This window comes from Diceros bicornis, chromosome 4, assembly GCF_020826845.1.
Source record: "Diceros bicornis minor isolate mBicDic1 chromosome 4, mDicBic1.mat.cur, whole genome shotgun sequence".
NCBI classification, from domain to species: Eukaryota; Metazoa; Chordata; class Mammalia; order Perissodactyla; family Rhinocerotidae; genus Diceros; species Diceros bicornis.
In genome coordinates this window covers 59,606,834-59,628,392 of record NC_080743.1, presented here as the reverse complement: position 1 = coordinate 59,628,392, position 21,559 = coordinate 59,606,834, and the positions used below count along the sequence as shown (strand labels likewise).

General features: G+C 52.6%; 2 protein-coding genes across 4 annotated transcripts in view; one reads left to right on the top strand and one right to left on the bottom strand.

The window, feature by feature from the left end:
- The window catches only part of ARHGEF2 (Rho/Rac guanine nucleotide exchange factor 2), a 37,372-nt gene extending 22,123 nt beyond the window's left edge, over nt 1-15,249 (top strand). For 2 of the 3 annotated variants that reach the window (XM_058539415.1, XM_058539414.1), the window contains 20 exons: nt 2,139-2,206; nt 2,542-2,605; nt 3,264-3,393; nt 3,616-3,725; nt 3,875-4,021; nt 4,526-4,776; nt 4,985-5,110; nt 5,502-5,619; nt 5,813-6,061; nt 7,695-7,771; nt 8,208-8,377; nt 9,650-9,717; nt 10,730-10,930; nt 11,323-11,442; nt 11,571-11,638; nt 11,778-11,813; nt 12,021-12,071; nt 12,517-12,960; nt 13,237-13,420; nt 14,083-15,249. In XM_058539415.1, the coding sequence (XP_058395398.1) occupies nt 2,139-2,206; nt 2,542-2,605; nt 3,264-3,393; nt 3,616-3,725; nt 3,875-4,021; nt 4,526-4,776; nt 4,985-5,110; nt 5,502-5,619; nt 5,813-6,061; nt 7,695-7,771; nt 8,208-8,377; nt 9,650-9,717; nt 10,730-10,930; nt 11,323-11,442; nt 11,571-11,638; nt 11,778-11,813; nt 12,021-12,071; nt 12,517-12,960; nt 13,237-13,420; nt 14,083-14,156 (2,756 nt within the window). In that variant the 3' untranslated portion in view covers nt 14,157-15,249. The remainder of the gene's footprint in view (nt 1-2,138; nt 2,207-2,541; nt 2,606-3,263; nt 3,394-3,615; nt 3,726-3,874; nt 4,022-4,525; nt 4,777-4,984; nt 5,111-5,501; nt 5,620-5,812; nt 6,062-7,694; nt 7,772-8,207; nt 8,378-9,649; nt 9,718-10,729; nt 10,931-11,322; nt 11,443-11,570; nt 11,639-11,777; nt 11,814-12,020; nt 12,072-12,516; nt 12,961-13,236; nt 13,421-14,082) is intronic. The other variant, XM_058539416.1, reaches the window with a different exon arrangement.
- Nucleotides 15,250-18,616: 3,367 nt separating this feature from the next.
- RXFP4 (relaxin family peptide/INSL5 receptor 4) lies at nt 18,617-19,742 on the bottom strand. Its single transcript, XM_058539418.1, is given in 2 exon segments — nt 18,617-18,667; nt 18,669-19,742. Coding segments are annotated over 2 exon segments (1,113 nt in total). The 5' UTR covers nt 19,731-19,742.
- Between the last annotated feature and the right edge of the window lie 1,817 nt (nt 19,743-21,559).

The following is a 21,559-nucleotide window of genomic DNA, read 5'->3' as shown; positions in this document are numbered from 1 at the left end:
CCCAGAATGGCCCAAATGCCAGGGCCAGATGCTTGATCCTTTCCCCCTTTTGCTCCCACCTGGGAGTGGTGGCGGTTGGAATATGGCATGAGGAGGAGTAGCTGGGAATCTGGGGGACGGGGGGCTGGGATGGCCTCCCCTTGCAGCTGTCGTCCGCTGGGCATCCCCCAGCTCCCTGAACAGCTGCTGAGGGTCAGGGAACTGACTGGAGAAGGAGCAGGAATGTTGTATGGGTAGGGGGGGGGTGCAGTGAAGGGAGGATAGGGGAGCTGGGTGGGAAGCTGCCAGCCTTCCAGCTGGTTCTGCCTATCTTCCTGGGCAGAACTGGACATTCAGGACTTCAGGGTCCCCTTGTCCCTTGCTTTCTATTGACTTGGTGGAGGCTGAAATCTCTAAATCTCTGCAGTTTGAAGCAGGGGGTGGACTCAGGACCCTCTGTCTCAAATGTATCAGTCTGACTGATACACAGTGAGAAAGAGAATACCACAGGAACATGTGTGTTGGGGGACAGGGGTTAGATCTCCTGACCTTCACCCACATCTGAGGGTAGCCCTGTTTTTAGGAAGTTCAAGCAAGGAATTCTTCCTTCCCCAGGATGCCTGTACAGAGGGCCCGTGCCCTGCCCCCCCTTCCCCCCAAATTTATGCCAAAGAGCTGCTTCTGCTTAGAGCAGGACTGAAGGTATTGTGACCGTTGTGACCTGCTAATGAACAGTGGGACAAAAGCTAGAGCCTCTAAATCCCTATGGCACTTGGGGCAGGAACCCCCAGAAAGAACCAGTGGGACCTCCCTACTTTCTCACTGCTCAACTTAGAGTTATGAGGATGAGGAGGAAACCCCAATCTAGATCCCTCTAGAGACCTGACAGAATTCCCAATCTGGAAGCTTGTTGCCAGGGGAACCGGGGAGGCGGGCACCAAGCGCTATTTTGAGAGCAGGTGGAAAGCGGAGGTTCGATCCAGAGACACTGGGTACTGGGGGTAGGGGAAGGGAGCTTCAGGGGGTGGGGGCAGCACCAGCCCCCACTTCTGTCTGCCCCTCTGCCCCACCCTGCTCGCCTTGTATTTGTGGAAGTGAGTGTGGTGCTGGGTATTGTCTGAAGGACTTAGCAGAGTTTCCGGTGTTGTTGGACGGGGGAGGGGAAGCTGGAGAGGGCCAAGGGCTGAGGGCATGTCGGGAAAGGGTCAGCCAGTGGTCCCAGTGCCTAGGCTTGGCTACTCCTCCTTTCCTCTCCTCTCCTCTCCTCCCCCATGGCAAGGTGGTGTGGGTAATGGGGGAGCAGCAGATGGAGTGTGGGAGCTGTGGCTTTGCCTCAGGGAACAGGCCTCCCCAGGCCTGGAAGGAAGAAGGCAGACTGACTGGAGTTGTAGCAAGCATGGCTGAGCTGTGCAGAAGGCAGGTGGACTTGGCAAGGAGGGGCAGGGCATGGCCTGTCCCCGCTCTACCGCTGGATCCATTAGCCTTCACACTGCTTAGGCCCAGCCAGAGTTCATGCGCATATGTGTGGTTCAACAGAAAGAACGCAGCCTTTGGATTCAGGCACACCTGAGTTTAAATCCTAGCTCTACCACTAGCTGTGTGACCTCTGGCAGATGGTTTAAGCTCTCCAGGTGACAGGTTCCTCGTCTGTAAAATGAGGATGATTGAAGCTACCTCACAGACTTATTAGGATCCAGTAAATGTGGACCAGTTACTAGATGCTCGGGGGATGTTAATTTCCCCCTCTCTGCCCCTAGCCCCCATCCCAGCTGCTCCTGTGCCATCTTCTGTTCCGTGGGCGTCCTCTCTTCCATCTGTCATTCTCAACCACCTTTGTGCTTCTTGAGCTCATCTCTGGCAGCCAGTAACCCCTACTTCCCTCTAGTCCACCTCACATAGGTCATCTTTGAGTCAGGATTGCCCACCCCTCCTGATTGCTTAATTGCGGTCAACACCTATACCCCCTCACTTCATTTCCTGCTGGAAGGATGGGGTAGGTGGGAGGAGAGGGACTGGAGTGTGGTGATGGTCAAGAAGTCTGGGAAGGGGGGAGAGTCTCTGAGACTGTGTGGCCAGGGGGAGATGGGTGTCTGCATGTGGGTGTGTCCCCTCCTGTACCACCCGGCCCTCCCTTTACCCTCTCTACCCCACCCTCCCAGCCTGCAATGTGACTATCCACAACCGCTGTAAAGACACCCTCGCCAACTGTACCAAGGTCAAGCAGAAGGTGAGATGGCAGGGAGGGCAGAGGGCTGGGGGAGAGGGTAGTGAGTATGCGGTACCCACGTGCCTTTTCCATTCATTCCTTACCCTGTGTTCCTCAACCCCTCTTCTCACCATGGGGCAGCCCAGACCCTCAACCCCAGGCCTCAGGCCCCGAGGGGGCCAGCCTATTGCTGGAGACACATCCCCCCAGCACTGGGCTCAGCTACCCTGATGCCCTTAGCCATCATACCAGCTTTCTCCCAAGGGGACCAGCCTCCCAGCTTCTGCTCCATGCCTGTGGGGGTGACCATTGGATGACAGCTATTCTTGGTGTCTCTCTTACTCTCTGTCTCACAGCAACAGAAAGCTGCCCTGCTGAAGAACAACACTGCCTTGCAGTCTGTTTCACTTCGCAGTAAGAGTGAGTAGTGAGGGCATGCAGAAGCCCCCTTAGGACCCTCAACCCAGCCTCTCAGCCCTTGGCTCTGCTGCCCCCCTGAGGTGGTTCCTGGGCACAGCACTTTCCTCTCCTCAATTGGAAGCGGATGGAGGGGGCCATAAAGGATGTCCAGACTCTTGGGCTTAGGGGCAGGACAGGAGAATTCAAATGGGGATGAGGGCTTAGATGGCTGGTTATCTGAGCCTGGTCATGTCCTGTATTATTACTGTTATTATTATCAGTTCCTTACACTGCACTCAGGAGTGTTGGCGGCAGCTGTCAAGTGTCAGTTCAGACAGCTTTGGTCTAACAGAAGGAGATGGTGCTTAGTCAAAAAGACCAGAGTCTGAGTCCCTGCTCAGCCACTAGCTGAGTCACCCCAGACAAATCTCTTAACCTTTCTGAGCTTCAGTTTGCTCGGAGGCTTGTTGCTGTAAGAGAGGAGATAAGAAAAGCTCTTTGTAAACATTGAAAGTATTTCACAAATGCAAGGTGGCATTACTGTTATCATCTTTCTTTGACTGGAGGGGGCTAAGGGTGGGGTGGGAGAGAAGGCCTCATTCCAGTTGAGGAGCCCGGGAGGCCTGAATCCTGGGACGCCACCAGGTTTGATGTGTGCCTGCTCCATATCCCCCCACAGCCACCACCCGGGAGCGGCCTAGCTCTGCCATCTACCCCTCCGACAGCTTCAGGCAGTCCCTGCTTGGCTCCCGCCGCGGCCGCTCCTCCTTGTCTTTAGCCAAGAGTGTTTCCACCACCAACATTGCTGGGTGAGCCTCTGCTTGGGGAAGGGAGAGCCAGGCAGACAGAGAGTGTGGCAGTGGAGCCCAGGGGGGCTGAGAGGTCCTTCCCAACCCTGAGTTCAGAATTATAGACAGACAGGTAAGGAGAACTTGGGGTGACTGCCTCTCAGATCCCAGCCTCAGTTCCTGACCTGGGAAGGGATCTTTTGCCTGAGTTGGGGTGATGCAGCCAGCCTCCACTTCCCTCAGACACTTCAATGATGAGTCTCCCCTGGGGCTGCGCCGGATCCTCTCCCAGTCCACAGACTCCCTCAACATGCGAAACCGAACCCTATCAGTGGAGTCCCTCATCGATGAAGGTGACGGTGCCCGGGCCAGGGGGATACCTGGGGACGAGAAGCTGGTGGGATCAGGCCTGGGAACGACAGGGCGGGAAGGGATCTAGAGAAGGGCCCAGAACCTGGAGGAGAGAATTTGGCTCTGAGTTCTTTCCCCCACTGGTGTCTAGGTGCAGAGGTGATCTACAATGAGCTGATGAGTGACTTTGAGATGGAGGAGAAGGACTTTGCAGCTGATTCCTGGAGCCTTGCTGTGGACAGCAGCTTCTTGCAGCAGCATAAAAAGGAAGTGATGAAGCAGCAGGATGTCATCTACGGTGAGCCAAGAAGACCACCCCTAGACTTCTCTTTCTTCCCTAGGTCCTGTGTTCTGTGTCCTTTCTTCCACCAGCCGCTACCTCTCAAGACCCTTTCCCTCTTATCCTTTTGGCCTCCAGAACCCTGCCTGGCATCCCACAAATTGCTATGAGGCCCCCACATTTTGGGGCTGTTGGTCTCCAAGGCCCTATATTTATCCCTTCCTTCAAGTCAATTCTTAGTCTTTACTCTCTGCCTGTTCCATGCCCAACACCATGCTGGGGACTATGGGAAACCTAGACAGGCAGAGGACACACAGTTCTTATCCTAAAACAGCTTACAGCTTGAGATGGCAAGGCATAAAGATAAAAAATGATTAGAAAATGATCTAAGATCATAATAATGCACAATGTTAACCTGGAAGGGACCTTGAAAACCTCAAATGAGCCAGGAGGTCTCCAGCCTAGGCCCCACCAGTTGTGGCCCAGCCAGGGTGGAGGCCAAATGTCCCATTGTCCCCACAGAGCTAATCCAGACGGAGCTGCACCATGTACGGACACTGAAGATTATGACCCGCCTCTTCCGCACGGGGATGCTGGAAGAGCTACAGTTGGAGCTGGGAGTGGTCCAGGGCCTGTTCCCCTGTGTGGACGAGCTCACTGACATCCATACACGCTTCCTCAGCCAACTGTTAGAACGCCGACGCCAGGCCCTGTGCCCTGGCAGCACCCGGAACTTTGTCATCCATCGCTTGGGTGACCTGCTCATCAGCCAGGTGAGAAAAGGCAGGACCCACGGGCAACATTCATGGCAGGAGGTGTGACTAGAGTGGGTATTTCTCGCCTCCAAACTCTAGGGGGTGGAGCCAGGGAGGGCTGGAGAGGCAGGAAGCCAGCCTGTTTGGCGGGAGGCTGGAGGGTGTCCAGGGGATAAGGTGTGGCTTTGAGGGATATGCTGACCCAGCCTTGCTCCCCGACTTCTAGTTCTCAGGTTCCAGCGCAGAGCAGATGCGTAAGACCTACTCAGAGTTCTGTAGCCGCCACACCAAGGCCTTAAAGCTCTATAAGGAGTTATATGCCCGAGACAAACGCTTCCAGCAGTTCATCCGGGTGAGCAAACCTCTCCAGGGATCACACCCAGAGCCTTCTCTAGTGGCCCAAACCCAGCCTTCCCCACTCCTGGGGGAGCATGTGTGTGCTGCCCCCCACACGGAGGTCAGGTGTTCACCAACCCCTGTGGACCGGTCCGCTTGTGGATCCTGTCAACCATAAGCCCTCATAGTGGTAGAGCAAGTACTTTTCGCTGCCTTGTCTGGTTGGTCCTCACAATAAACCTGTGGCATTGTTATCCCCATTTTCCAGATGCAGTCACCTAAGCCAGCATGAGGTAAATGGCCGAGTTAGGGCCAGCACCAGAGCTTAGGCTCCAAGTTCAGCATTCTTTCTGTTGCCCTCCCCTCTGGCCCCACTCTGGCCCTGAGCCCTGCCTCTGCCCTTGTAGAAAGTGACCCGCTCGGCTGTGCTGAAACGGCATGGGGTACAGGAGTGCATCCTGCTGGTGACGCAGCGCATCACCAAGTACCCGGTGCTCATCAACCGGATCCTGCAGCATTCCCACGGTGAGAGGGAGGGCCCCGGGAGGGGGCGGGGAGGGGGCTATCTGGGGTGAGAAAAGGCTCGGGATAATCAAGGGAAGGGAGAGGGTCAGGTGTGGAACCCTGGGCAGCCTCTGAAGGTGGGATCGAGACACAGTGGGAATTGGGGCTGGAGGGCAGCTGGCTGAGCCGTCCCTCATGCCGACCCCGGTACCAGGGATGGAGGAGGAGCGCCAGGACCTGACAACAGCACTGAGGCTGGTGAAGGAGTTGCTGTCCAATGTGGACCAGGATGTGCACGAACTGGAAAAAGGGGCCCGCCTACAGGAGATCTACAACCGCATGGACCCTCGGGCCCAGACCCCAGTGCCTGGCAAGGGCCCGTTTGGCCGAGAGGAGCTTCTCCGGCGCAAACTCATCCACGATGGTTGCCTGCTCTGGAAGACGGCGACTGGACGCTTCAAAGGTCAGTGGTCAGCGCAAGAGTCCACAGTCAGATAGAGAGAGGGAGAAGCATCGGCCCTTAGGACCTCTCTTTATGCAGCCCTACACCCAGGGTGAGACCCAGTGGGAGGAGAGAATGTTCTCTGTTGCAGCAAAAGTCTGAATTTAACTTCATGGACCATACAGGGACTTCCTTATTAGCATGTATTCATTTCTTTGGTCCTTGCATGCCCGGAGAGCTACCTATTTTGATGAGGAAGACAGAGAAACCCCAGGATCAGAGGATAAGATCGGGGTAGTTGGTTCCTCCAACTGGAATCCCACCTACCAGGACTGGGGAATGGGCAGGAGCTTTGAGAACACAGCCAGGGAAGGCCCACAGGAGGGGCCTGAGCCCAGTGAAGGATGGGCAGGGTGGAGAAGAGAGAAAAGAGCAGAGGGGACATGCTGGCAGCAGGCTTTCCCAGGCTCTCTTCCCAGATTGCACTGGACAAGTCTTTCCTACCTAAAGCAAGGCAAGAGAGTAGCAGGCCTCATTTAGGGGTGAGGAATGAGGGACAAAAGTCAACTGTGCTACCGAGGCCAGAGCCTGCCTGAGCCTCTGTCCCATGTCATGAAACCCCCACTCCATGGGCTTGGGTACCGCACTCTCCACCAGGCACTTTCCTTCATCCTTTTTTCTCCTTCCCATCCCTCCCACGCAGCAGCTAAAAATGTAAACCTTGGGGGGTTAAAAATAGCAAGGCTGGAGAGCTTTATTTCTGAAGCATTTAGCAAAGGCCCTCCCCTTGTGTGTGCCCACAATTTAATAAGATCTCCAAGGGCAAAGGGTGAGAATGTGTTTTCTGGACTGTGACATCTGAGTTTTATGGACTTGACTTTTGTTCCCCCCCTCAATCTTAAAATGCTGGACCTCATAGGATCTGAGAGCTTGGGAGGTGGGGCAGAGAAGGAAAATGAAGGAGGGGCCTGCTGGGGTTGAAGGAGATGGGATTGTTCAACTGTGGGAGAGATGGATGAGGAACCCAACTTTCCCCCTCCCTACCCAGCATGAAATGAGAAGTGGGAATATGCTGGGGCAGGGGAATTTAGGTCAGATGTCCAAAAAGGTCTTATGCTAGTTTGTTGTTAGATATGGAACTGAAAGGCTGAGAAAAGGTGGCCCCTTCTACCCTGGAAATCCTTTTTACTCTCACAAAAATTCAGGACCCTTTCACCCAGAAAAATACACGTGTTATATTAATATATAAAATTGCTTATGCAGCTTCAGAGGGTTTACAGAGCCCTGAAGCCCAGCAGTGGATATCGCAGGGGCCTGTAGACCCCACATTAAGAAACCTGCATCAGTTGGGTAAAGAGGGTTTTCTTCAAGGGCAGTGGGTGCTCCCTTATGGTCTCCTCTAGCCCACGAAGCTGTTTCATCTGATAGCATATGCATTTTTTTCCCTCTCATTTCTGAGCTGTAAGAATGGGGAGGTGGGAGGTCTACAAAGGTGGAGGAAGCAGCCAGAGAAGGGAAGAGAGGGAAGAGAGGCCAGGAAGAGGGGCATCAGGAGTTCTAAGCTGTCAGGATAGGCCTGGTCCTTGGGAAAGAGGGGAACAGCTGCTCAGAGCCTCTAATGCTGACTGTTCTTCGGCCCTTGTCCCCCTGCCAGATGTGCTGATGCTGCTGATGACAGATGTGCTGGTGTTTCTCCAAGAGAAGGACCAGAAGTATATCTTTCCTGCCCTGGTGAGACCCTCCTCCTCCTCCTTTCTCAGGACAGACAAGTGTTTCAGGCCTTCCTTGCTTTCCTACCTAAGCCTGAAAAAACCCTGGAATCCTCCCGAGTCAAACAGCTATTACTGTAACCATTACTATAATATAATAGGAAGAAATAAGAATAGCTAACAGGTATTGTTACTTTGTCCAGGCACTTTTACACCTGTGAGGAAGGTCCATTATTATCCTATTTTTGTAGATGAGGAAAGTAAAGCTTAAAGTTAATTAAATTGTCGAGGGTCACATATGGTTCTAAGTCCTCCCTGGCTGGCACCAGAGCCCGGGCTCTTAACTTGTAATGTAGGCTGACTCTTCAGTCCTTATGGCTATCCCAGAAGGACTGAAGACCCAAATATCCAAGGGTCAGGATTCCGAGGCTTAATCTTTCTTTTCCCCTGCCTGGCAGGACAAGCCCTCAGTGGTATCACTGCAGAATTTAATCGTACGGGACATCGCCAACCAGGAAAAAGGGATGTTTCTGCTCAGTGCAGCCCCTCCTGAGATGTATGAGGTCCACACGGCATCCCGGGATGACCGGAGCACCTGGATCCGCGTCATTCAGCAGAGTGTGCGCGTGTGAGTGTGTGTATGGCCTCAGGGTACCTATAGTTTAGGGCCCTGGGCCACAGCACTCCCTGGAAACAGAACCCAGGGTTCAGAGGTGGAGGCAGAGTCTGGCGGAGAGCGAAGATGGCCCAAGGCAGCAAAGGTCATCTATGTTCTCATATCCTGTAAAGTCGTATTTTATACAATGACAACCCCAACCACCCTTCAAATGCAGCCTGAGCTGACAAGCAAAGGAATACTTTGAGCGGTCACATGGTGGCCTACCTGCCAGCCAGCAGTAGTTTCAGCTGCATTAACACCTTGGTCTGTAGGCAGTGGGCTATTATTTGGATTGTATTGTGTTTTGTCTCTATTTTCTAAAAATGAATGAAAAAGAGGATAATGAAAGCATTGATAGTAGAAATAAGAGGAGCAAGTCTCAAACAAACTCCATACAATGGAGGAAAGAAGGAAACGGTTCAGTGTGCTAAAGCAGCAAATCCTTAGTTTCCGTTGCACACACACTAGATTTGAGGCAGTCAACTGTGTATCTGTTGTGATGAAAAAAAGTCAAGTGGAGTGCATGTAAAATGTTGAAAATGGATTCTTGAAGATTATGCCTAAAAATAAACTCAACTAGGATGTTTGTGATTTTTTTAGCTTTCAGGGAATGGATTCTTTTCCACTTTATAATACATAAAGCTATTTTTTTCTTTTACTTTTGCAATTTAGACTTCTGAATATTTCAGAAATGCATACAAAAGTATGAAATTGTCTATTCTAGAAAAACAATGCAAAATGCCTTTCCCATTGATAGTAGATCTGTAAGTGGCCTTTTTATTAATAGAATTTGTAATTGTGAAAATTATAATTAATAATATTGTTTGTAATTGATTTATTGAGCTTCTGCCATGTTCAAAGCACTGTTACATTATTTCATTTAATACTAACAAAAAACCTGTGAGGAAGATATTATCCCCATTTTTCAGATGAGGAAATAGGTTACCACCTGGTAAGTGATGGAGCCAGGATTTGAGCCCAGTTTGCTTGATGCCAAAGCCTGTAGTTGTCCCTCCACACTGTGCTGCCTCTGCAGTGACCTCTGGAGAAGTACATACTTCCCAGTAAATACAGACAATCAGTGCTAAGAAAAGGCGAGGTCAAGAGTGAACAAAGCCAGGGCGTGGGGCCGATGGTCTTACCAGGGAAGCACAGAGTGTGTTTGGGAAGGAGAGAAGGCTGATTCCTGGTCTGTAACCTAGCTTCCTTCCCCCAACCCCACCCGACCTGTTCTCCCTCCAGATGCCCATCCAGGGAGGACTTCCCCCTGATTGAGACAGAGGATGAGGCTTACCTGCGGCGAATCAAGAGTGAGTCCACCCACAGAGCTTGTTAAATAATTTGATACATCCACGATGGAATACTATGGAACTATTTTAAAAAGTGAGGTGACTCTATGAGCGCTGATGTAGATCCATAACTAAAATATATTAAGTGGAAAGAGTGAGGTTTAAAACAAGGTAATGTGTATGTTACCATTGGTATAAAAACAGAGATAGATATATGTCTTATGTGTTGTGTGTGTGTAATATTTCTAGCAAGATAAGGTATTATTACTATGGCTGTCTCGGGGAAGGGAAACTAGGAAGACCAGGGTTGAGACAGTAACTTACTTTTTTTACTATAGGGCCTTATATTAGTTAGGGTATGATCCAACTGCTATCCCAAAAGACCAACAAAAATCAGTTGCTTAAACAAAGCAGAAGATTATTTCTCTCCACATAACAGTCCAGAAGTGGGAAATGCAGGGTAGTAGTGCAGCTCTGCCATCTTTAACATGAAAATTCCCCATCTCTATGTCCAAAGTGGCTACTCCAGCTCCCGCTATCACATCTGCATCCCAGCTAGCAGGGAGGAGTAAAGGAACAAGGAGAGTTTATACCCATTTCTTTTAAGGGCAGATCTGGAAGACACTCACATCCATTGGCCAGAATTTAGTCACAGGGTAATGTCTAGCTGCAAGTCAGGCTGGGAAATGTAGTCTAACTGGCCAGCCAGGCGTCCAGATGAAATGTGTATGCATTTTCTGAAAAAAAAAACTTGTACTTCCTTTTCTAAAGGCAGATGGGGAAAATAAAAACTGGTGGACAACCTGCAGTCCCTGCCACAAATTGTTTTACTTTTGTTTTTAAAACAAAAGTGCATGTGTTACATTTCCCCCAAAAAAGTTTTTTTCTTTTCTGTAAATTGCCAAAAACCCAAAATTAAGTCCTGTCACTCTGCCCAGCTCCGGCCCTTAACCCCTAGGGCTGCCCCTCCACTGCTGGTTCTTCTGGGTGCCCCCTAGGCCTTCCTGTGCACTCACCTGTTCCTTATCCACAGTGGAACTGCAACAGAAAGACCGGGCACTGGTGGAGCTGCTACAAGAGAAGGTCGGGCTGTTTGCCGAGATGACCCATTTCCAGGTGGAAGAGGATGGCAGCAGTGGGATGCCCCTGCCCACCCTGCCCAGGGGCCTTTTCCGCTCTGAGTCCCTCGAGTCCCCTCGTGGCGAGCGGCTGCTGCAGGATGCCATCCGTGAGGGTGAGGGAGCTCCCAGGGAAGAGTCCAGGCTCGTCCCCTCACCATCCCAGAATATGGACACATGGCTAGACAGACAACGGGGAGGTCAACCACATAGTCCATAAACTCTCTTGAGTGCCTGTTTGGTGCCAGCTGCTGGGAAGAGGGGGAAGAGGCATGGTCTTTGCTCCTGTTTGACACCTCTCATCCAGCATGTACTTGTGCTGCTCCTTAGGCACCTTTAGTGACCTTTGCCTCGTATGCACTGGTATGAGTGAGACCCCACTGCCTGTGCAGGGGGCATTCCCCTAAATGCCGGAATGTTCCATATGTATTGGGTGAGTGGCATTCCCTCCCATTCCCCACAGGGTTCTGTGTTGCTCTTATCCTCACCTCTTCCTCTTTCCCCTCAGTGGAGGGCCTGAAGGACCTGCTGGTGGGGCCTGGAGTGGAGCTGCTCTTGACGCCCCGAGAACCAGCCCTGCCCGTGGAACCAGACAGTGGCGGTAACAGGAGTCCTGGAGTCACTGCCAGTGAGTGCCAGGGCAGGGGACCATGGTAGTGGGTGCAAGGGGTTAAAGAGAATGGGGGGGGTACCAGGGACCGAGTGGTGTCAGGGCCCTGGGGAAGTGAGCTTGGCACATCCTTTTCTCCTCAACAGATGGTGAGGCCAGAACCTTCAATGGCTCGATTGAGCTCTGCAGAGCCGACTCAGACGCCAGCCAGAAGGTGGGTCCTCAGGTGTCAGGACTTGGCTAGAGGGTGGGAAAGGGACAGCTGGCCTATAGATCCTTGACACAGAGCTCTCAGGGACAGGCACCAGGGACTTGTGTGCCTGCTCACTCCCTATCCTTGCCCATTTCTACAGGATCGAAATGGAAATCAGCTGAGATCCCCCCAGGAGGTGAGATGGGAATTTGATGGTATAGGAGACTGAAGGGAGGATATGCTCAGTCTGAGAAATTGGAGCCAATTTGGAATGGTGTGGGGAGAGTCTACAACTCAAAGTGTCTGGAGTCTTATTGTCCCCACACCCACACTTACTCAACTTCTGGGCAGTTCTCCCATCCTGAAGCTTGGGCCCTGTTCCCACCCTCTCCTCTGTCCTCAGGAAGCGTTACAGCGATTGGTCAATCTCTATGGACTTCTGCATGGCCTACAGGTCAGTGGGGCAAGGGCTAGAATGGGGAAGGGGAGGAGCCAGACCAGAGCTGCCCATTTCGGTGGGGCAGAGTCATCCTAACAGGCCTTTCTAAGCCTTCCTCCAATTCGAGCTCTCCAGGAATCATGACTTGGGCAGTAAGGGGTGAGGGTGAGAAGAAATGGGGGATTCCTTTTTTTTGGGGGGGGGGGGGGGTGAGGAAGATTAGCCCTGAGCTAACACCTGTTGCCAATCGTCCTCCTTATGCTGAGGAAGATTAGCCCTGGGCTAACATCCATGCCCATCTTCCTTTACTTTATATGTGGGATGCCACCACAGCACAGCTTGATAAGCAGTGTGTAGGTCTGCACCCGGGAACCTGTGAACCCTGGAACTTAACCACTACGCCACTGGGCCGGCCCCAAAATGGGGCCTGATACACTGTCTGTCCCCATTTCATCCCCAGGCGGCTGTGGCCCAGCAGGACACTTTGATGGAAGCCCGGTTCCCTGAGGGCCCTGAGCGGCGGGAGAAGCTGTCCCGAGCCAACTCTCGGGATGGGGAGGCTGGCAGAGCCGGGGCTACCCCTGTGGCTCCTGAAAAGCAGGCCACAGAACTCGCATTACTGCAGCGGCAACACGCGCTGTTGCAGGAGGAGCTGCGGCGCTGCCGGCGGCTAGGCGAAGAGCGGGCGACTGAGGCCGGCAGCCTGGAAGCCCGGCTCCGGGAAAGCGAGCAGGCCCGGGCGCTGCTGGAGCGGGAGGCCGAAGAGGCTCGCAGGCAGCTGGCTGCCTTAGGCCAGACTGAACCACTCCCAGCCGAGGCCCCCTGGGCCCGCAGGCCTCTGGATCCTCGGCGTCGGAGCCTCCCTGCCGGCGATGCCCTGTACTTGAGTTTCACGCCCCCACAGGTGAGGAAGTTTGGAGGAGTGAGCTGACCTGGGGTGGACGTAAGGGTCCATGAGAGAACCTACAGGAATGGGGGATTTAAGCCCAAATGAAATCAGGCAACAGACTTGAAGGATATTAGGATACTGGTTGGAGAACTGAAAAATTTAGATGGGTGCAGAAAGAAATCAGTCAGTGGTGGATCTACTGGGAGAGTCAAGTCTTGGGGCCCAGCAAGGCTTGCAGTCCTCACACTCTTCATTCCCTGGCCTGCTGCTTTTCCTGCCTGCTGTCCACAGCCCAGCCGAGGCCACGATCGCCTGGATTTGCCTGTGACTATTCGCTCTGTCCATCGACCATTTGAGGATCGAGAGAGACAGGAGCTGGGCAGCCCCGAGGAGCGGCTGCAAGATAGCAGTGACCCTGACACTGGCAGCGAGGAGGAGGGTGGCAGCCGTCTGTCTCCGCCCCATAGTCCACGAGGTGAGACCCTGGCAGAGATGGAATAGAAGTGGGGTGCAACCTGGGTACAGACCCTTGGGCTGTGGTTTGCAAATGGAGTCTGCATCCTGGAGCACAGGAACATTTAGGATGGTCCCTCACTAACCCGAGGTCTACAGTAACTCTTAGGGGGGACACTAGGACTTCCTGTTTTGTCTAATGGTGAATGAGTGGTGGAACTCGAGGAAGCAAAGAATGTAGGGGCCTCTCCTCCAGAAAGTCGAGGAAGCAAAGAATGTAGGGGCCTCTCCTCCAGAAAGTTGTTGATTCCCAACCTTTTCAAGTAGAAATAGATTTTTAAAGTAAAAAACTTCCAGAGATCTCTTGAGTTCTAATAGTTGGTTCAGGAAATACAAAATAACCAAAAGCTACTGTGACTTCATATAATAATCTTAAAACATTTTGTATTTTATTAACCAAATTGTATCTTTGTATACTTACATAGTATACAAAGTACCTAGATGTGGGTACATTACTTACTTTGTTGACAGAGGGTTTTCTCTCAGCCACGGATTCACAGACCTCTGCCGTCCTTTACAGCCTTCCGAGCTCCTCAGCCCGCAGATGGGGAGGCGTTAGTGTAGGGGGGCAGTTGCTCATGGGAGCCTCTACTCACTCCCTAATTTTGCCCTTTCCCTCTTCAGACTTCACCCGAATGCAGGACATCCCGGAAGAGACTGAAAGCCGTGACGGGGAGCCTGTAGCTTCAGAGAGCTAAGGGGGCCCCTCCCCCCTGACCCGTGCCCCCCTGAAGAACATTACTGAGGGAGGAAAACCTTGGGGACTCCAATCTGCCAATGACAAGGGAACATTTGAAAGAACTGCTGACTGTCCTTGCCAGCTCTTGGGATCCTTGGATACCTGGGGCCATTTAGGAAGCTGGGGGAATTAGGCCATAGTGCCCCCTGGTGGCATCCAGACGCTACACCACAGATGCCAATTTTTCATGCCTTCTTCCCTCTACTTTAGGAAAATTTATTTATTTATTGTTTATTAGTTATGGAGGGAGAGGGGAGATTTAGAGGACCAGGGACATGGGAACCAAGCCATAGGGATCAGGGGGCCTTGTCCTTTAACACTACTGGGGTTTTGTCAGGCTTAACCATGCAGCTGCAGGGTTCCAGCCCTGACACCCCTCCCCAGCAACAACGGTCTTTGAGGAGAGGCTGCCGCCACAGGACCCTACTGCTCCTTCCAGAAGGGCTGCGGGCAGGGCCATGTCCCTCTCCCTCTCCTCTCAGTCTCTGACTGCTGTTCTCTCTTCTCTCCATCCTCCATGGAAACCCCAGGGAGATAACTTGGCTTCCTAGAGCTGATGGAATAGAAGTTGAGGTGGCCATAATGGTTTGTTGGGGGGTGAGGGAAAAAACCCGAAGGGACCAGAATGTTCTTTTGTTGTTGTTGTTTTCTTTTTTGTACCAAAGCCAACTGCACGTGTTTTATATTTTTAAGAGAAGATTGTAGGCAGTTAGAAATCACAGCCTTTTATCTCCACATCTCTGAAGAACTTGAGGGATGGGGGAACAATGGCTTCTCTCCTCATCTATAGTAATGAGGGACCTATTCTGACCTCTTCCCCAGCCATTCGGGAAAAAAGTTCTAGGATGAGTCGGGAAATCTCTACGAACCCTGACCTCATCCCTCACCTTAGCAACCATGACCTGAAACCTCAGTGTGAATTTTGGGGATTTTTCAATGGACCTCCAGTGCCCACCAGCCCCAGCCATTTTTCTGCCAATTTGATTGTAAAAAAAGAAAAGAAAAGAAAAAAACATAAAGCAGGGAAAATTAAAGACCTTGAACCCCATGAAGTGCTGTCTCTTAATGTCTGCCAGTTCTGAGGGTGCTGGTGATGGGGAGAGCCAGGCAGTGACCTGTGTCCCTCTGAAAGGGGCCTTTGCCTCTCACAGGAAGGACAGACTGCCTCACTGAAGACGGGGCACTAACCAAAGAACCTGCTGCAAACCTTTTTTCTTGTCGTCGTCGATGTTCACAAATACAAGGATAGAAATGAAGGGGCACTTAGCTAGGTTCCAGTGGCTGCTGGGGATTCCAATATTAGAAAACTTGTTTTCATCTCATTTGCATGCTGTGCTCAGAAACTGCATCAGCCTGTTGCCCCCGTCCCTCCCTTTTGGCACAGTTCCTGTTAGCCTCTCCTGTGTCATTCATTTTTAGATTCGGCCCCACCCTGCCCTTATTTTTCCCAGTGTCAGGGCCCTGGGGTAACCTCTTTAAGACAGTTCCCCTCAGAGGTGCTGTTCATTTGCTCTCTGCCTCTTGGAGAGGCAGTGAGAGATTAGGTTGGTTTCAGTTCTTGGTTTTGGTTCATTTTACTTCCTGTTTCTGGTTAATACCCTCCTGTGGGGCTGTGGGGGGAGGGAGGAGGTGAGAGTCTAGAGTTGAATAAATGCTGGCATACATGCACATGTCTCTGTTGAAGCCCCTGGGGTAAGAAGAGGAGAAGGGGGCTCAAGACCTCAGCTAGAAAGAGGAATTGAAATCACGTGAGAGGGCAGGCTTGGGGAGCAGCCAGCATCCTGTGCTGCTGTAATTCTCATCCCCCAGCATCTTTGCAAAGTGCTGTCACATCCATTTCGGAATCTGTGAGGTAGGAGTTTGTTCTCATTTTACAGACAGAGAAACCTAGGTGCAGAAAGGTTGCCAGGCCAGGAAGGATGAGCCAGGAAGGGGCCAGCTCTCCTCGCTACAGTCCTCCACTTCCCCTCCTCGGCTACTTTGCCTAAAATACCAGAACCCCAAGTTTCAAACACAGACACGTGGTTCAGCAGCTGTCTACCTTGTCAGCTGGAAGCAGCTGGGATCTGAAGCTGTAAAGGCAGTGCAGGGGGCGGGAGTGGGGTATTAGCATCCAGAGACCACCAAGAAAGGGGAATGCAGGCTCCCCAATGTTCTCATGGATCCAGTGACGGGTGCTGGTCAGGAGGGAAACAGAAACGTAGAGCCCAGGGCGTGGGTGTGGAGAAGCCCACAGCTCATGGGAGAGCAGCGCTGTCCCTCTTGCTGCCCCTCGACCAAAACCCCTCCTCATCCTTGGGCCTGAAGCATGATGTCATACATTTCTCTGAAGTGGCTGTTCTGAGATATGAGCCCCTCACATCTTTCACCATTCTGTCTGTTGTCCCCTCTCTAATCCCATTTTCGGAAACTCAGTCTTAACCTCTATCCCTCCTGCCGCAGTTTCAAAGCTCTCTGGCTTCGTGCTCCAGGGAGCCAGGGCCCAGCTTCTTGCCACAACAATGCCTTCTTTCCAGTCCAAGAGGAGCTCCAAGCCTGCCGTGCCCAGCCCTCCTCCATTGCTGCACCCTCTCCAACCTCCCACCCCTTTCCAAGGGCAGGTCTACGTGCATTCGTTCATCTCTGACTCTGACCCGTTTAAACTTTGTCAATATTGATCTCTGGGTCCCATAAAGCAGAAATGCTCCCAGAGGAGCCAATATCCGGTGGCCGGCAAGGCCATCAGAGGAGCTGCAGGGGGTGGCAAGAGGGGTACTTAGGTGGGGGGGATTTTCCATCCTGAATTGGCTGGGAACACACCTGGGGTTTTGAACCAGTTTAAACATTATCAGAAAGAGGAAATTAAACATCAAGAGGCTCATTAAATCTCTTTAACATTGCTTAATGTGTTGTGAATTTAGAGCCTCTTCTGCTCAGCAACTAGATGGAGCTGATGCAGAGGGCACCTGCAGGCCCTGTGCCCCGCTCCTCCCCCCACCCAGGGGGCTTCGGGCGCTAAGGTGCTGCTCACAGCTGTTGCTCTGGGATCTTGAGTGGCCAGAGTCGTTCTGGGTTCTCACACGCCAGAGCTTGAAGGAGGGACGCAATGGAAGTGGGAACTTCACCCCATCTTCCCTCTACACCTCCCTCCTTTCCAAGGACCGCCCCCCAGAAAGTCCCTTCTAATGGCTAACCTTTATCATTGCTGGGTCTCTATGGACAAAGAAACCAAAGGGGAGTCCCCTGCCCTGGAGAACACACCTTCTAAAGGGGCTTGAGGGGCCAACCCCTCACTCAGTTCTTTATGTAAAACTTTCATTTCACTCCAGAGCATGTAAAAATCATTCCAGACAAGACCTGTATGGCTCCCTGTCCCCGTCTCCCAGCTGCCACCTTATTTCCTCCTTTTCCTTCTTTTTGTCTCCATTTTACATGAAGTGTAAGAATAACAGCTAACACTCTTTCAGGTGCTGTCGAGTCCTCAACAGCCCATTTTACAGATGGGAAAACAGGTAGACAAGTAAAATAAGTTGTCGAGGCCCCTCACCTGGTGAGTGTCAGAGCTGGGATGTAAATCCAGGTGCTCTGACACCTTTAGCTCTGATACTCTGAACTAAGCACTTGGAGTACGGAGGAAGACTTGCACCACTTTCTGTGGTTTCCACTTCTCTGGCTGCACCTTCAGCCTCCTCTTCTCCCAACCCCTTTCCACATCTCTCACCTCCCTATTCCCCACTCACACCCTTGACTTATCTTCACGCTTCCCTCCAAATCCTGATTTAAGGAGAGACACACAGGTCCTCCCAGGCAGTACGAGGATTTTACACTTGGGGCTTAGCTGATGCCAGGGATCCAGCAAGACCCCACACGTGGCATCTCCCTGCAGAGGAACTACAGCTTTTGCAACTGAGGTCTCTGCAAGCACCAAGTTTCTGTGGGCACCACTGAGATGGTGAGAAGGTGGAGATGGCCAGGAGAGGAGGGCATTTTTGGCCCCGGCACCAGAGAAAGACAAGGGCACACCCTGTTTGAGGTGAGGGGGTGGAGGGAGGACAGACAGAGAGAGATAGGCACTGACCTCTGATCCGTGAGTCTAGAAACCCTGGGAAGTTTTCCTGGGAATTCTCACAGGAGGCAGAAATGGGGCAAAGAATCCTTTTGTCCGTACTGAACCGGAGGTGGAACTGGGATTAAAGGTCAAGACAACTTGTGAATGATCCAGAGGTTTATTCTCAGATGCTCTTCTTTCCCACATCCATATGGAAACTTAAGCTTTGGGCCCAGGCCTCCCCCATTCCAGCACATCCACAGTGGGATCAAAGATCAGATTTTCCCTGAGGCAACGCAGCCCGGCAGAGAGGCCAGCCCCTCCCTCCCTAGGATGCGAACATCCTGCACCTGGTAGACCCCAGAAGGAGAAGAGTGTTTAGCTTGCACCCGTCACCCAGTTGTCCCTTTTTCCAATTTGGTGAGCACAGTAGAAGGGCCACTCTTCAGGGGGGGTGCTTCCAACCCACTGCCTGCCTACCTCGTTTAGGGCCACCTGTTCCACCCAGCCCCGGCCCTGGGGCCACAGTCTTGCTCGCAGATCCCTGAAGGTGTCTGCCAGGGCCCTCCGGGGCTCCTGCCTTAGGAGACAGTACAGCACAGGGTTGAGGCAGATGTTGCTGTGTGCCAGGCAGGTGGTGACAGGGGAGACGTAGGTATGGATGATGTAGAAAGTGCTATCCCAGGGCACCAGGTCAAACTTCACCAGGATGCCCCAGAGAGTGACCACATGGTTGGGGAACCAGCAGAGGAAGAAGGAGGCCACCAGGATGCGGACAGAGCGGGCCACCACCCTGCTGTCCTGCCGTCGCCGTCGCCGCCGCCGCAGGAAGGCCAACAACAGCAGGTAGCTGGTGGTGATGATGCCCAGGGGCACCATGAAGGTCAGCACCACCCTCTGCAGCTGGTAGGCCCCCATCCAATACCTGCTGGGAAAGCGCATCAGGCACAGACGCACGCCCCACACCTCATTCTCGGCCCCAAAGACAGCCGTGGGCAGTGTCACCAGGGCCGCCACCACCCATACTGCCAGGGTGGCCACGCGGGCCCAGAAGAGTGAGAGGTGGGTGCCTGGTCCTGCAGCCATGGCCACCACCCAGTATCGGGCAACACTCAGCGCCGTGATGAGGAAGATGCTGGCGTAGATGTTGAGGACAGTGGCCGTCAGGACCATCTTGCAGAGGGCACCTCCGAAGGGCCAGTGGAGGTCCAGTGCCGAGTCAGCTGCCCAGAAGGGGAGAGTGAGTGCCAGCCCCAGGTCTGCCAGAGCCAGGTTGAAGACAAAAGTGTCGGAAGGAACTCGCCGAGCACAGTTTCCCAGCACCCACAGCACGGCCAAGTTTCCCAGCAAGCCGACAACCCCCACAAGCCCATAGGCCAGGGCAACCACAACCCTCAGCACTAGGAATTCAATAGGCATCGCAGCATCATCAGCGCTCAGCACACTGCCTCCAGAGGTGTTGCCCCGGAATGCGGGCAGGGGGGCAGAGGTATTGGGTGTGGGCATCGCAGGGCATCCGAAGTCGGTGGTGCTGGGCAGAGGGGCCAGCGAGTGCCTGCCAGACTGGCAGGGCCACCTACAGCTCTCAGCAGGAGCCTCTAGCTCTGAGCGCTTCTCTCAGGGCCTCAAGCTGCCAGGAGCCCTGGCCCACGCCCACACCTCAGAGGGAGGGGTGTGGATGGGAGAACCTGCCCCTTCCCTGTTGGTCATGATTGGTGGTGAGGGCAGGGTGAGGGAGGGCCTGAACATAAATGTGTGTGTGTTTGTGTGTGTGTGTATGTTTGTAGGAAGGGGTCTATGTGGCAGAGAGGCAGAGGAGAAGGGGGAATTATCCCACTGTGGAGGGCAGCCCCAAGCCTCCTCCATGGGCAGAAGGCCAGAGATTCCCCATCTCAGGGATGATAGGAACCAAACTGGAGCCCTCTCTATTCCTAACAAGTGTGCAGGGTCCCCCTTCTCTGCAGAAAGTGCTCCCTTGGGACCAGCGGGAAGGGGCCTGGGAGGGGGCTAGAGGCAGGGAATCAGAATGGGTGCCTGAGAGCAAGAGCAGAGGTTCTGGAGCCCCAGATCTGCTTCTTGCTAGCTGTGTGACTTTGGGTGAGTTACTTGACTCCCCTGGGCCTGTTTCCTTGCTTAAAATTTTCAGATAAAAGTCTCAGCTTCACAGGATGGGTGTGATGAAATGAGATAATACATGTGAAAAAGCACTTTGTATGTTACTATTCACATGAATGATTATTATTTCAAAGGAAAAGTTTGGGGTGTTTGCAGCAAAAGGGAGCAGAGTACTGAGCAGCTATTATCACCATGCCCAGGGAACAGTGCCAACTACAACACAGGTTGGAATTCATTGCAGTAACAAGTGACCTTGAGGCTAAGGGCAGGGAGGGAAAGGGGAGAGGAAGTCACAGTTTCCTGCTCCCTCCCCACTGGGAACATGGCCTGTGAAGCCCTGAGTGGACCTGGGGCATGCGCGCAGTTCTGTTCCTGCTCCTGAGTGTTAAGCAGTCCTGCTAACCTCTCTCACTCCCACTGCCATCTCACCCTTTCCTCTCTAGTCTGTGGAGTCAGGGGTCAACGGTATGCCCACTCTCTCCTCCAGCCCCCAACCCCCATTTCAGAGCTATGGATCCTGAGATAACCCTCACCACACCTCATCCTGTCTCCCCATGATCTCAGCCCTAACTGGAAAAAATGCCTCATTGGGTCCTCCCCTTATAGGCCCATATCCCTACCCTTTGCAGAATTTGCTGTGATGGGGAAAAAGAGAAGGTGGGAGGTGAGTGGATAAAAGAGTGAGGCTTTTTCAAGGATTCCAAAATATTTAACACTTTCCTGCCCTCTGAGATGTTTGATGTTCAGTTCCCTTGGAGTGCTGGGGGAGGAAAGGGGCCCTTCAGGACAGTCAATCGGCAGTGGGTTTGATGAACCCTACAGAAGAGATCCAGAGGTAAAGAGATCCAGACTGGGTGCCAAGATGTTTGGGTTTTTCAGCAAGGAATGGGTGTGAAGGGGGTGGGAGAAGGGGAGTGGCCAGCCCTAGTTCAGGTGAGTCCCACGGGCTACCTCCTGGCCTCATGGACTGCTCCTGTGTGACTTTGTACCAGTTACTCTCTCTCCAGGCCATGTTTACTCCTCCACCCATCCGGCATCACTTTGCCAATCTGGCAGTGAAGACATCTGTTTAATACATTAGACTTATTTTTTCTTGGCTTGGAGAAAAGAAACTGGGTCAGAATTCCTGCTATCCATCTGAAATATCTGGTCCTCTAATTTTTTTTTACCTTTATTCATTTCTAATCTAAACCTTTTCCCTTGGTCTGAGACTATGGACA